General features: G+C 41.6%; 1 protein-coding gene across 1 annotated transcript in view; it reads left to right on the top strand.

The window, feature by feature from the left end:
* plbd2 (phospholipase B domain containing 2) overlaps positions 1–13,629 on the top strand; it is a 29,645-nt gene extending 16,016 nt beyond the window's left edge. The window contains exons 7-12 of the mRNA XM_073065495.1: positions 1,125–1,285; positions 4,629–4,724; positions 4,932–5,003; positions 6,283–6,435; positions 9,323–9,485; positions 12,446–13,629. Of these exons, the coding sequence (XP_072921596.1) occupies positions 1,125–1,285; positions 4,629–4,724; positions 4,932–5,003; positions 6,283–6,435; positions 9,323–9,485; positions 12,446–12,613 (813 nt within the window). The 3' untranslated portion in view covers positions 12,614–13,629. The remainder of the gene's footprint in view (positions 1–1,124; positions 1,286–4,628; positions 4,725–4,931; positions 5,004–6,282; positions 6,436–9,322; positions 9,486–12,445) is intronic.
* Positions 13,630–14,662: the final 1,033 nt, after the last annotated feature.

Here is a 14,662-nt window from a genome sequence, read left to right as displayed (position 1 = left end):
TAACCATACAGAATTAATGAAAGACCGCACCAACTTGAGCATTCAAACGTTCTGCAAAAGACAACAAACTGAAAATCAAAAGAAAGAAATCGTAATAAATATCAAGAACACGAGATGAAAGTGAATCCCTAGTTTGTGGAAACATTTCAGTGATGGGGCAAGTGAAGTTATCCCCTTTGGTTCAAGAGCCTGATGGTTGAGGGGTAATAACTGTTGTTGAACCTGGTGGTATGAGTCCTGAGGCTCCTAAATCTTATTCCTGGTAGTATTGCAAAGAGAGCATGTTGTGGGTGATGGGGAATCCCTGATGATGGATGCTACTTTCCTGCGACAGGCTTTTGTGTAGATGTGTTCAATAAATGACACTTCAGTTTCAGAATCAGGTTTAATATCACCAACATATGTCGTGAAATTTGTTAACTGGCAGCAGTACAATGCAATTCATGATAATATCGAAAAAAAGTAAATCAATTACAGTAAGTAATGTATATTAAACAGTTAAATTTTAAATGCAAAAATAGAAATGGGGGGAAAAAAGTGAGGTTGAGTGGGTTGAGTGTCCATTCACAAGTCTGTTGGCAGAGGAGAGGAAGCTGTTCCTATTCACTGAGTGTGTGCCTTCAGGCTTCTGTACCTCCTTCCAGACAGTAACAATGAGAAGAGGGCAACTCTTTGTGGTGTTTCACCTGAAACATGACTGTTTCTCCTTTTAAAGAGGTTGCTTGGCCTTTCCAACATGTTCTGGATGCATGTTGTCCCACCTTCTGTGAACAGAACAGGCTTGTATCATTTTCCACCTCCAGATAGATTGCCAAAACTTGATGTGGAAACAAGAGTTTGGGTTCGTGTGTGAAAGATGCATTAATATGTAAGCAGAAGTTGTGGTTTTTAAAACAATATAATTTAGTTGAATATGGGGAACAATGTAAGTGGAGGAGAAAGATTTGCTGTGTCTTTGCATTATAAAGACATACAAACAAATAAGCAAAAGGCAATCAGTGAGAGAAAAAACAAATTTCACGACATGGCAGTGAAATTGAATCTGATTCTGAAATAAAAAATGTAATTTTAACATAAAAGTCCTGAAAGTAGAGCAAATGTGTTATTAATGTTCTTTCTTGTAGGTTACTCTGGAAACCACAATCGGTAATAATAATGCACAGTTATGGAGTTTTGTCAAGCCAGTTGGTTCTGTGATGGAATGGTTGAGAAACATCGTAGCTAATCGACTTGCAAGAAGTGGTGCAGAATGGGCTGCAATTTTTAGGAAATTCAACAGTGGCACGTGAGTTCTGTCAGTTTCAAAACTTCTTACTGGAGCCCGGAGCTGTGACTGATGTGTAAGCCATTTTATGATCTGTACCCCATTCTCTGGACCTGGAGTTTAGTGTAGTCTAAAATTCCAAAATAACTCTTAGTTATCATAATTGATTTTTTTTTCTGTGAATACCTTAAGGAGATCAGGATCTATATTTTGCAAAGAGATTTTCTGACGATGTAGATACTGTACATAATTGAATCTCACAAGTGATCATCAAATATATATGGATTCATAAACGTACGAGGAAGCCTTTCAGTCCATTCAGTCTGCGTTACCTCTTTGCAACTGATCTCATTGTCCAGGCCTTTCTCCATACCTTTACAGTTCTTTTCCCTCAAGTATCTAACAAATCTTTTTGAAGGCCCAGTTTGATTCTCCATCGTTATTATTGGTGTCAGGTAAGAATAAAAATCATTACTGAATATTTTCCTGGGAAGATAAATATTCACGTGCTATGTAAGTACCTTCTTACGATAAATGTTAAACGGATGTAGATACTGCCCATATAACACTGCTGGCTTTGAGTGCAGCAACGAGGGTCATCCATCTGTCTTTCTCGAAGGATTCTTCATTGCTCTTTCTGTAACAATTTTTTTTTTTTAACAAGTTAGGGTTATTAGCCCTGAGCTGAAACTCCAAACGTGGAGGACCGGCGGACCATTTTTAGTCTGGCCTCTACCCTTTAACCTGTTTGGCATGGTTGACCCCACCAACAGCCAAAGCACAAGGCCCTGATGCCAGCCCACATATCTCTCTAGGTCATTGAGGCACACAAGCCTCCAAAACCTACGACAAGATTAATCCTTCACTAACATTCAAAATCTGGAAATGTATGCTCGACCTTCACTTACTGATGTACACGATCAAAATGGCTTGATTTGAAAACAGTGCATTCTTTAACAACATAATGCACGATTCTGCTGCACGACATTTTTTTTTTGTAGAAGGACTAGATTTCAAATTGTTACCTGATTTGATTTGTGCCCTACTTCACTAGACTCCGTGGTTTCTTAAGCGTTTCTTTGTTTGGGAATTGATGGTAAAAATATTGACCATCTGAAATGTAAATGTGAGCGGATAATTTTTCATCACATTTTCAGATTTACTTTTGTAGTCAGGCTAATTTCTCACATGGACTGATATATTAATCTGCAACCAACATACTTAAAACTGTGTTTCACATATATTTAGCTGCCTTGTGGTATGAGTACTCACAACTGAAATTATTAAGTGGATTTGCATTCCCTAGAATTACTTCCTAATGTGAATCTTGAATTTCTATTTGTAGTGTTTCTTCTCTCATTTTATCATTGCTACTTATTCAATTGTGGGACGTTTATAGCTTTGATCATAGCTCTGGCTTCCTGATGTGCATTTGCTGATAAGTCAATGGTAGACGTAAGCTGATAGACAATTGAATACCAGCTTAGCGGGCTGCTCTCCCAAGAGGATTACACCCTTGTCGTAGGGCTTGGAGGTTTGCATGCCTCAAAATCCCTGAGATCTATGCTGACTGGAGTCGAGGCTTTATGCTTTGGCTCTTGGCAGGGTCACCCATGCCGAACAGGTCAAAGGGTGGAGGCACGAACAAGAGTGGGTCACCGGTCTGGGGGTTCAGCTCCGGGGTAACAACCCTGACTGGCAAACAGAATTGTTTTGGAAACATCTGAGTGTGACGGTATTCCTGGGTCTCCACCTGGGGCTTGACAGTAGTGAAAACCGAGCTACTGATGCGATGAAGGAAGCCCGGAACACCAGAGATGGAGGACTTCGTGCGGCCCCAAACGCCAGTGGTGGTAGTTAGTGGGGTGCGTGGCTTCCTGATAAACATTGGTTCCTTGCCATTAAAAGCTTCAGGCACAGGAATTTATGTCATGTAATGTTTAAAGTTTTCTTTTAGGACACTAATACAGTGTATATTTGTAGGATGTGATAGGGGATGAGAGTGAATGGTGTACTTTTTCTGTCCAATTCATCAAAAGAAGCTGATCCAGGCATCGCAGCAAAAACTCTGGAAGGCCTAGGCTTTAATTTCATTTTGAGCCACTCAAAGTAACGTGGTTTAATTGCAAATTCCTACGAAAGAGGTGAGAGAGACTGCACCAATTGAAACAGTGAGCATAATCTTTAGTAATGTTAGTATAAGCTTTATTATCTGATAACATCATATCCAAACGAGCCAGTTAGGGTGTTGTGTTCTTGTATGTGGGCAGAGTACGTGTTAGTCTGAAGATCGGGTTTTGCTGGGCTATTTATAATCAGTTTTTTTCTTGGTGTACATTCTTGATGATGTTTTCTCTGTGTTTAATATTTGGTCAATAGGCTTCTCTATCCACTGTAATAACTTGTTGCACTCCTGCAAGTCAGTAAATTTGATTTATTACTGTTATGTAATGACAGTGGAAAAACTTGTCTTGCATGCCGTCCATGCAGATCAGTTTATTCAAACAGTGCATTGAGGGAGCTCAAAGTGAAACAATAACAATGCAGAGGAAAGCGTGCGGAGGGAATGCAGTGCAGGTAGGCGTTAAGATGCAAAGCTACGAGGTAGATTGAGGTCAAGAGCCCATCTTAGTGTACTGGGGAAACAGTCAATAGTCTTACAGAAACTGTCCTTGGGCACGGTCGTACATGCTTTGAGACTTGTCTTTTGTCCCACAGGTGGGGGGGGGGGGAGAACGTTCGGAATAGGTGGGGTTTCTGATTTTACGCTAACTGTTTTCATTGGTTCCATTTGATATCGGAGAATGTATGCGGTATACAAGCTGAAATTCTTACTCTTCACGGACATCTACAAAACAGGAAACCCCAAAGAATGAATGACAGAAAAATGTTAGAACCTCCAAAGCCCCCCCCCCCCACTGGTTCCAGCAGGAAGCATCACCCCACCGCCCCCCCCCCCCCACCACCACCAGCAATAGCAAAGCCTCCAAAGAGTCCATGATCTAGAGACTGTGAAAAACCACAGTCCATATTTCCACACTTCGACATGCCACAGGCTCTCTATCACCAACGAGCAAGAGGGGAGAAGTATAGATGGTACATGGAGGGGAAGCTGGTTTCCGTGATGAGCCAAACTGTGTCCACAGCTCTGCGGTTTGCCCACAGCGGTTGCCATACCGCTGTGATGTATCTAGGTAATTGCTGTCAATGGTCCACCAATTTTATATTTAAAAAAAAATTGGTGAGGGTCAAGTAGGACAACTTTCCTTGGCCTCCTGAGGAAGCAGTGGTACTAGTGAATTTTCTTGGCTGTGGCATAAATGGAGAACTATAACCAAACATCATGATTTTCTTTCTGTTACAGATACAATAATCAATGGATGATCGTGGACTATAATTTCTTTACACCAGGCCAACTGAATATCAGCAAGAACTTGTTGACGATTCTGGAGCAAATACCGTAAGTGTGAATGTGATGCTTTTGGTTTATCGGATTGTTTGACTTTCCTGTGCCATCTGGATGAGTCATTTACACAGTTTGTATTTATATTGTGCAACTTTTTGATTCTTGCCTACGTGGTGAGAATGGCTGTGGACTGTTGGTTTTGGGTGCTGCTACTGTTTTGTATTTCATGGTTTCTCAAAACTAACTTCTGAGCAATTGCAGGGGCCAAATAGTTGTTGCCGATAAAACGGACGAGCTGATGCAGAGAGGTTACTGGGCCAGCTACAACATACCGTAAGTATAGACTGTGATGAATTCTAGTTACAGTACTGTGCAGTCTTGGGAGCATGTATATAGCTAGGTGCCCAAGACTTTTGCACAGTACTGTTGTGATTTTATGTATTGCACTGTACTGCTGCCACAAAAGCAAATTTCATGACATGTGGGAATGATGATAAACCTGATTCTGATATGGATTTTTGTTGTGGACAGAGAGTGGAAAGGAGGCAGGGAGACTGGAATCATGGTTAGGGAAAAAGGAAGGAGCGGGAAGTACCGGAGACACATTCTGCAATGAACAATATTCCAATTCTTTGGAAATCGAATAACCTTGCCTGATATCTCAGAGCTGGATATGTCTACACCAGTCTGCGCCACACCCCATCCCTGGCACTCCTCCTCTGCTACCTGCCCCATGCCATGTCCACAGCACTCCACCCTTGCCATCCCCAACATCCTTTCCTCCCGCCAGACTTACAAACTTCATCTGTGCTCCACATTGGCAAATACAGTACTGTGCAAAAGTCTTAGGCACCCTTGTTATATTTATGTGCCTTAAACTTTTGCACAGTACTGTGATTTGTTCTAAGCTTGTTCTCCTGTTTCTCCTTAGGCTACCCTGACAGCTTGATAAAATTTTTATATGCATTCCTCAGAAACAATCCCCATGACCTGCCTTGCTCTTTTAATTTTTAATTCTCGTTCCGTTATCACACTTGCCGCCCTTCCTTACAGTTTATGCAAATTTGGGTCAACCCCTCTGACATACAAAGCCCTTCAGCAAGTTATCCTAACTATCACAGACAATCCACCAATTTAGCTGCGATGAAGTTAATCAGATTTGAGCGGATTTTTAATCAGATTTCTTACATTATGACACGGCATGAATACAATTTCTTTTGTAAAATTTGAACCATTCTCCTATTCCTCCCCATCATTGCCATGAAAGCGTCAGACACAGAAACAAGGAAAGTACATTAGTCTGTGACTATTCAGAAAAGAGCAGGGAGCCTTTCGTAGACAAGGCATAGCATTCAAACCTCAGCTGGCAACAGTCTGCAGAGTTATTTCTCACACAATGCTGCACTGCTCGGTTTCCAGGATATGTGCTCCTCAAGATGAATGTACCCTTTCCCAAGGGAAGGAAAATCGGATACAGTACTCTATCCAGTTTATGATTTTATTGCTCCTCTGTAGCATTTCTCACTCAGCATAGTCCATTCGGTAGAAGAGTTGCACAAGTAACTATTTTTAACAGATGTTTTAACTCCAAGTTGTGCTTCCATTTTTGTAGGTATTTCAAAGAGATCTTTAATGCTAGTGGTCAACTAGACCTGTTTAAGAAATATGGAGACTGGTTCAGTTATGACAAGAGTCCTCGAGCTCTGATATTCCGTCGAAATCAGACCATGGTTACAGACATGGCTTCAATCATTAAATTAATGAGGTACCTGGACTATATCAATGGTTGTTATAATTCTCTCTTGCTCTGATTTATTTAATGAGATCGTGTTGAATAGGCCCTTCTGGCCCTTCGAGCCATGCCACCTAGCCTAATCGTGGGACAATTTACAGTGACCAATTGGTGGGTCTTTGGACTGTGGGAGGAAACCCACGCGGTCATGGGGAGAACTTACAAACTCCTTACAGGCAGCAGTGGGAATTGAACCTGGGTCACCTGTACCGTAAAGCATTCTGCTAACCACTACACTATCATGCAGCCCGTGCTCTTTATAGAAGTAAGCATTGGATATCACTCTGAATTATAACACAAAATGTTTCCTTGCATTTTGCTTTTAAATGCAACTTTGAAGTGCAAAACTAATTGGCTGTTTACTCCTGCGTGTGAACTACACCTCACAACCAATTTGTTTCCAGGAAGCAATCGACTTGAATTAGTATAGCATTTGTTTGCATGCCCAATGTGCATTATAGCCGATGAAGTGTAACAAATGTGGTTATAAGCCAAAATAAGTGGGGTAAGAGCACAGGAACTTAAGAGGAACAATAGCTTCCCTCAGTCAACTCTATTTTTTCCTGTTTAACCTCTTGCAATCCTTAATGTAGTCATTTTTTAACTTAAAGAATCTTTAATGCATTTCTTCATATGTTAAGCCTCGGATGTTGTTTTGCAATGTTTCTGTGCTTTATTACTTCCGATATATCCTCCCTTGATCCGGCAGCAACAGATTTGGGTGGACCAGGGTGTGGTGGGTTAGCAAACTGACAAGAAGCCAGGCTCTATTATGTGATCACAAACAAGGGATTCTAGAAATCCAGAGAAATACACACAAAATGGGGGAGAAACTTGGCAGCTAAGGCAGCAGCTATGGAAAGGAATAAAAAGTTTCAGGCCACGACCCTTCACATACTGATGCTGATGTTTACCCGCTTTGTGATTCGGGTTCTGCCCCGTGTATGTCTACTTGCACTTTCATGTACAGGAATAGGGGAGCTTTCATCCATGGTCCTGACTGCAGCCCAGTTTTCAGCTCCCAGTCCAAGCCAATGCCTGGCGCTGTCCCCAGCGGTCACTGCACAGCCTGCTGCCAGTCACGCTCCTGATCTATTTTCCAACCCCAGTCTTTGCTGCACATGTGGTCTGTGTTCCTGCTGCCCCTGGGCCTCTTCCTACCAAGCTCTCAATTCTGGCCCCACCATGCCCACATTCCTGACCGCTGCGGTAAACAAAGAGGCCTCTTCTTGCAGTCTGCCACAGGGAATGTCTTTGCAAGTGTCCTAAACCGGTTTTCATAAGACATGGGAGCAGAATTAGCCCATTTAGCACATCAAGCCTGTTCCGCCATTCCATCAAAGCTGATTCATTATCCCTATCAACCCCGTTTGCCTGCCTTCTCCCCAAAACCTTTGACGCCCTTACTAATCAAGAACTTACCAACTTCTGTTTTAAATTGAAGTAGGCAAAGCTCTGCTTTTCAAACCACTGTGTGGGTTCCATCCACCGAGAGCATCATCTCGTGATAACCCTGAGAGAAACAGAGGAAGCAGAACATGGTGGACTTTTCAGACCTCACCCAGGCCTTTTGACTCCATTAACAAGGAGGCACTGTGGAGCTTTCTCAAAACTGGCTGGCCAGCAATACTTTTCCCCATCTAGCATTTGCCTCATGATGGCTTGCAATCCATTATCCAAGCAAATGGACCTGCAACAGGGCAAAGTAGTGAGGCAGCAGTTAATGCTGCTGCCTCAGCTCCAGGGAATTTTATATGATCCTTGTCCAAGGTGCTTCTTATGTGGACTTTGCATATTTTTTTCCCGTGTCTTTGTGCTCTGGTTTCCTCCAAAATCTCCACTCCAGGGCCAACCAGAGATACTTTCTTTGTTTTTACAAGACAATGCTGGGCATTAAGAACTTAAAGTACTGTAGGTCTTCCTCATTAGTGAGCTGCACGTTGACAGAGGAGCTGGACTTGTTGCGGACCATGCTGCTACCTGCTACAGAGAGGCTTTAGACCCGGTGAGTGAAGTCAGTGTGCAGTCTTAACAGCGAGGGGGCATTTTTCTTGCGGTTGCAAGACCCTCTTGGGCATTGGTAATGTAAAATACTGCAAGTTCACTTCACTGGTTTATTAGCGAGACCCAGCCGTGGGGGAGCTGTGTGGCCTCGGTTGTAGCGAGGACTAGGCCTTGTGCTGTGGGCTTGCCTGCTGCAGCAATCTAGAAGTGGAGAAGCCGGAGGCGGTACGGCGCAGTGTCTGTGCTGGATTGGCGGCTGTCTCCTCCAATCGGTGTTGCTTCCAGTGTGCGCTCGGTGGAGGACAAACTGCATTGTGCATATGTTCATCCGCGGGGAGTGGCTTGCTGTTGCCGACAAGAAGAACAGGCACCATCAGTTTACAGGACATGTCACTCGGGGACTTAGTTTATGTTTGTTTTGTATAACTGTCGGTCCACGAAGAAGTGCTTGTTTTTTTTGGCTGTATTCGTGTATGGTTGAATGATAATTAAACTTAATTAATTTCTGTAAATCATCCTTAAGTATAGGTAAATGTCAAAATAGTCAAACAGGTATTGTTATGTACAAGAATTGGTTGCGTGTGTATCAGGACAAGAGAAACGGACTGATAGCATTTTTCTGCTGGGAGCTGGAGCACACCACCTTGCAAACTATACCCCTATTCCTTTCCTGTCAGGCATTACCAACTCCATTTCCATACATCTGTTCGATTTGCTGAGTGTTTCCATCATCTTCTGGTTTTAACTCAATGTGTAGTCAACAGTCGCACCTTAAGATCTTAGAATTGTACTTGTGTCCTTCAAAGTCAACTTTAAGATACAATTTGGATTTCTTGACTCACTGTTTTACTTTCAGGTATAATGACTTCATGCACGATCCTCTGTCGGCGTGTCAGCAGTGTGTTCCGAAGCCCAATGGGGAGAATGCAATCTCAGCCCGGTCTGATCTTAATCCAGCCAATGGAAGTTACCCATTTTCTGCATTAGCTTTGCGATCACATGGAGGCACAGATATGAAGGTGAGATGTACTGAGACAGCAGTTCTGCAGCGTGAAGGCTTGCGAGGAATGGAAAATGTTTAAAACAGTGGTTGGTCTATAAATGAAAGGGGAAAGATTAGTTAACACTTTGGGTGTAACTTTTCATAAAGGAAAGCAGATTTATGATAAATTGTACCTGCACCTTTCTGTTAAGGCTCTGACTAACCTGCAGAGCAGTTACAGTAATTTCTACTTTAGATTCCCAGCTTTTCTAATTCTCTTCATGCAAGTAAGTTTACTTTTATTTTTGGTTTTTCCAGCGATCTTTCAGTTTTCCAGTCTTCTGTTGAGTGGATTTGCAATCTAATGGTGATCAATATATTAGCACAACTAGAAAATCAAACTGGGGTGCTTAAATAGTGCATCCCCAATTTTAGCTTTCCTCAGATGAATATTTTTTTAATTCAGCACTTGTTAAGAGACATGTTAAAAATGAACCAATGAATGTATATATGCTCCCTCTTCAACAACATTAGGTTGGCTGCTGTTCAAGAAAGCTGTTCACCACTCCTAAAGGATACTTGGGGATGAGCAATAAATTAAGGCCCAGAGGGTAAAAAATGAATAAAGCAAATATCTCCATAAGACATTAATCAGCAGTGATAATTGTTACCTTCACTTTTGGTATTTTAGTCTACATGTATGTCATGTTGCTCCTCTCTGGGGTTTACTTCCTGCTCTGAAAATCTACCTTACAGAGATATCATATTTTCTGAGGTCCTGCCCTTCTAGTAATCTTATGCTTAAGCAGGAAAGGATTAACAGTCCTATGGCATAGTTCAGAGTTTCAATGGCAGGATTCAAAGAAAAGCAATGGCATTCTATGATCAAATTTTTTAATTAAAGAACTGATTTGCTTTGCTATGTTATAGCTCACATAATTACTGCACAACATACTCAGTCCTTGTGCATATAATAAGGAGTCTGCAGATGTAGTTCACTCCAAGGGTAATGGAGATCATCTTTTGAAGTGGTCGTGTACCCTTAAGTTTGAGATGTACACTATTGTCGAGTTGTATAGCATAGAACTGCCCTTCAGCCTACTATGTCTATACTCATTATCGTAATCCCTTTTCCTGTATTAGATCCATGACCCTCTGTACCGTGTTAATTTAAGTGCCTATGTTCTTAAATGTACATTCTACCACCAGTGGTAGCAAGTCAACCAAAGTGTACTTAAAAAGAAAAACTTTCACCTTGTATCCTCTTAAGGCTCCTTTTCCTCTGAACAGCTTGCCCTCTTGTTTCGGATACTCATAGAATAGGATTTCCACTACCTACTCTATCCTGTCTCTTAACGTTTTGTATCTCTGAGATCGCTCCTCCGTCTCCTCCTTCCACAGCCCTTAAAGCACAGCCATTATGAGGAGACCCATAATTAAAGTCCTCCGATCCAAGCCACATCCTGCTCAATCTCCTCTGAGCTCAGAGAACAACCAGATCCTCCTCGTAGTGTGGCAACCAGAACTGTGCATAATACTCAAGTTGTTGTCTAACAGTGTTTTGTAAAATTCTAATTTTATTATTCTGACAATTGCTGCCTTCACCTGCAATCCCATCTTATGGAAGCTATTGGACTTGAACGTCTGGGTCTCTGCATTCATCGGCGTTCCTTATGACCCTATTATTTAGTGAATACAGCAGATCTGTACCTACCCTTTGACTTTCCAACATGCATCACCTCATACTTGTCAGGATGAGCGGGGGTGAATTTGCCTTTTTCTGCGGGACTACAAAAGCATCTTTTGCTGATCAGGAACAGGGCATTTCCAAGTGCCTTCTCCCCCCAGCAGGAAGTGTTGGGCACCCTGAGTGGTTTCTCCCCACCCCCCTCTCACTGAGGCCACTGGTGGCCGCCACTCCTGTGCCCGCTCGCTCTCCCATTACAGCTGTTTCTCCCACACACTGTCCTTTTCTGACTTGTGAGCAGCTAGTAGTGAACCATTTTCAGGATGGAACCCCATAATAACTTGGGGACTGTCTGTCATTTGATAGGAAGGGGGATGGACTGAGACAGGATAATGTTGGGCAAAACACTGGCAGCTGGAATTTAATCTTCAAGTGTGAGGTGATTTGTGAAGTCATGCTGACTACAGTGTCTATATATACTAATATCACTAGCTCCCATTAGGTCTGCATCCATTGACATGCTTCCTATCAAAATACCTGTCCAAATACAAACGTTGTACCTTTCAAACATTGTAATTGTATCTATCTCAACTACAACCCAAATAAGCCAAGGACATGCAGAGTGAGTTGTTCTAAACAACAGTGGGATTTTGTATACATGATTTGCTTAAAAAATGGCAGCACGCGTAGTGTAGGGCGGTGAACAGGACATGCAGGATGCTGGCCTTTATTACCCAGGGTATGGAATTTAAGAGTTTGGAAATCAAGGTACAGCTTTATAAAACTTTGGTTAGGCCTCAGCTGCAATATTTTGTGCAGTTCCACAGAACAGAAAGGATGTAAGTGCATTGGAGAGGGTGCAGAGGAGGCTTATCAGAATTTTGCTTGAGATGGACCGTTTCGGTTGTAAGGGGCGACTAAAGGCTGTGTTTGTCTTCCAAGTAATGGAGATAGTTAAGACGGAACCATACTCTTGATAGGAGTGGATAGTGAGAATCTTTTCATCATGGGTTAAGGTGAGGAGTAAGAAAGAAAGGATCTGAGGGAATAATTTTCCACCAAAAGAATGGTTACAATCTGGGATGTGCTATCTGTGAGAATGGTGGAGGCAGATAGTCACACATATCTGAACAAGTACTTCACCTGTCAAGCTACAGAAGTCTACAGACCCAAGGTAAACGAAGAAGATATAGATAGATTTTTAATGGTCAGCAAGGATATGGTGGACTGAAGAGCATGTGTCTGTGCTGTGTGACTCTTGACTCTTTATAAAGTCACTTATAATGTTGTTTAACTTGTGTTATGCCTAGGTTACCTCATTTGAATTGCACAAGGCCTATCAAATGATTGCAGTGAGCGGCCCAACGTGGGACCAGGTTCCGGCGTTTCAGTGGAGCAAATCTCCATTCAGAAACCTTGTGCACTTGGGACATCCCGATCTTTGGAAGTTCCTGCCAGTAAGGGTGGAATGGAAGTGAACACTTGGCACGTGTACACAATTAAATATAGTACTTTAAAATCAGATCATGCCACTTATCTTGATATTCTGCTTGATTTAAAATATCACTGTGACGACTTGTGTGAATCTAATTTATGAAATGAGAGTGATTTTTAAATCACAATGCTGGTGTAGATTCCTCAATGATTACCAGCTCTTACCGAAGTTTTATTTGTGAATGAAATCTTAATTTCATGCACCTAGTACACTAAATCACAAGCTCATACAGTAAAACTTGCAGGAATTTCTGAGCTAATATGTTTACAGCACGTTATCTGTGAAAGACTATATTTTTGTGCTTGGCCAGGCGGGATTTACATGAAGAAGCCATGTCAACGTTCCGGGCCGAGACCCTTCGTCAGGGCTAACGTTAGTCCTGACGAAGGGTCTCGGCCCGAAATGTCGACTGTACTTCTTCCTATAGATGTACTAGTAATTTGTGTTTGTTGCTCGAATTTCCAGCACCTGCAGACTTCCTCGTGTTTGCATTTTTATACTTGGCTTGTCAGCAAAGGAAAATTTCACTTCCTATAAAGCTACATTTTTTCCACGTCGTGTGACCTGATACAGCTGTGCATCACTATGTATGACAAATGATCCATAATCTCCCTGACCTCAAGCTGAGCAGCTGAAACCTGCTTTCCCTTCTTGGCCAACAGCAGAATCAAATAATGGTCAAAGTTAGAATTGTTACACAGCGGGTGAGACTGGACACATCTTCCTGTGACTCATGTTCCCAAATGACTGATTGCCAATGTTTAGTAACTTTAAGGCCAATTTAACTGCCAGACTCAAGCAGTGGTTGCTGGCAACCAGGCTGGTATTAGTATTTGCAAATGAGATTTTGTTTTCACATTTCTTAAATTTTACATGTATAGCTTATATAGACTATTATACACAGGATATATTAAACACAAATATGGTGTTTCATGTTTGGGTACAGAGGATGATGTCTGTACTGGATTCTGATATTTGAATAAAAATGGTGATAAATAATACTGCATCAGACCTTTTGTGGCCTGCTTTAACATCAGGAACAGTTAATGCAAATTCTCCAGTTTTTCCTGGAGCAGGTAGGACACCTTGCTAATGGTAAGCAAACATGAAAATACTTTTTAGTGAATAGATGAGGTGCTAAGTTGGAATACAGTCCATTCATCCTGTGATCTAGTCGGTTTTCTATCTCCTGACTTGCGATTTTTGTGCAGTTTTACCGCAGAATCGCCGCTAGTGCTGATCAATACAGATGCTGCCTGTGAGAAATAAGGTTAAGCTTCTGAAGAGTAGAGTTTTCAGGTGAAGCAAGAGGTTTATGACTTTTAGTCCTGAAAATGTAACTTAATTTCTTAATGTAAATTAACTTCAGATCTTAATATATTTAAATGATTTTTCAATAGCTAAAATAAAATTTTAGAAATTTAATAACAGAAGATTTGGGCTGTTGAAGCCTGGATGTTTCCCTGTAAATTAGGCTTGGTTACAGCGTCACCAAGTGCAAGAGAATGTAATTACACTTAGATCATCCTAAATATTTTGAAAGCAAATATGTATAAATTATCTTCGTACGTATATAATATTTATCTATCTGGCATACTTTCAAGTGATATTGTTGAACGCCGAAGGAAATTTCTACAGGTATTCCTGAGGGAATGTGATAGATGTTCATAAGCTTAATGCTATAACTGATGACTTGCACTATAGATTCACTATACATGAATGGAACTGTCTTACAGCTCAGGCAGTGTAACATTAAAACATTTTATACAAAATAATACATTCTGGATCCTAGTGAACGAGTACCTTGTGATCACACCATAAACCGAAGCATAGCAAACCCACTCCCACCTCATTTCCTGAATTCCGAGCTTGTGTGTGAGAGCAAGATAATGTTTTGCGTTGTGCCTTCACTGAAGGTATTGTCAGGCCATGCACAGTCTTTTGCCAATAATTTTTCATTCAGAAAAATTGGGAATTTCGAACTTGTTTAGAAACACCAAATCTGTGCATGAACATGCAAGCGCAATGGGAC

The sequence above is a fragment of the Hemitrygon akajei genome, chromosome 14 (assembly GCF_048418815.1).
Source record: "Hemitrygon akajei chromosome 14, sHemAka1.3, whole genome shotgun sequence".
Classification (NCBI taxonomy): domain Eukaryota; kingdom Metazoa; phylum Chordata; class Chondrichthyes; order Myliobatiformes; family Dasyatidae; genus Hemitrygon; species Hemitrygon akajei.
Note: the sequence above shows the minus strand (reverse complement) of the source record. Positions and strands in the feature narration are given on the sequence as shown.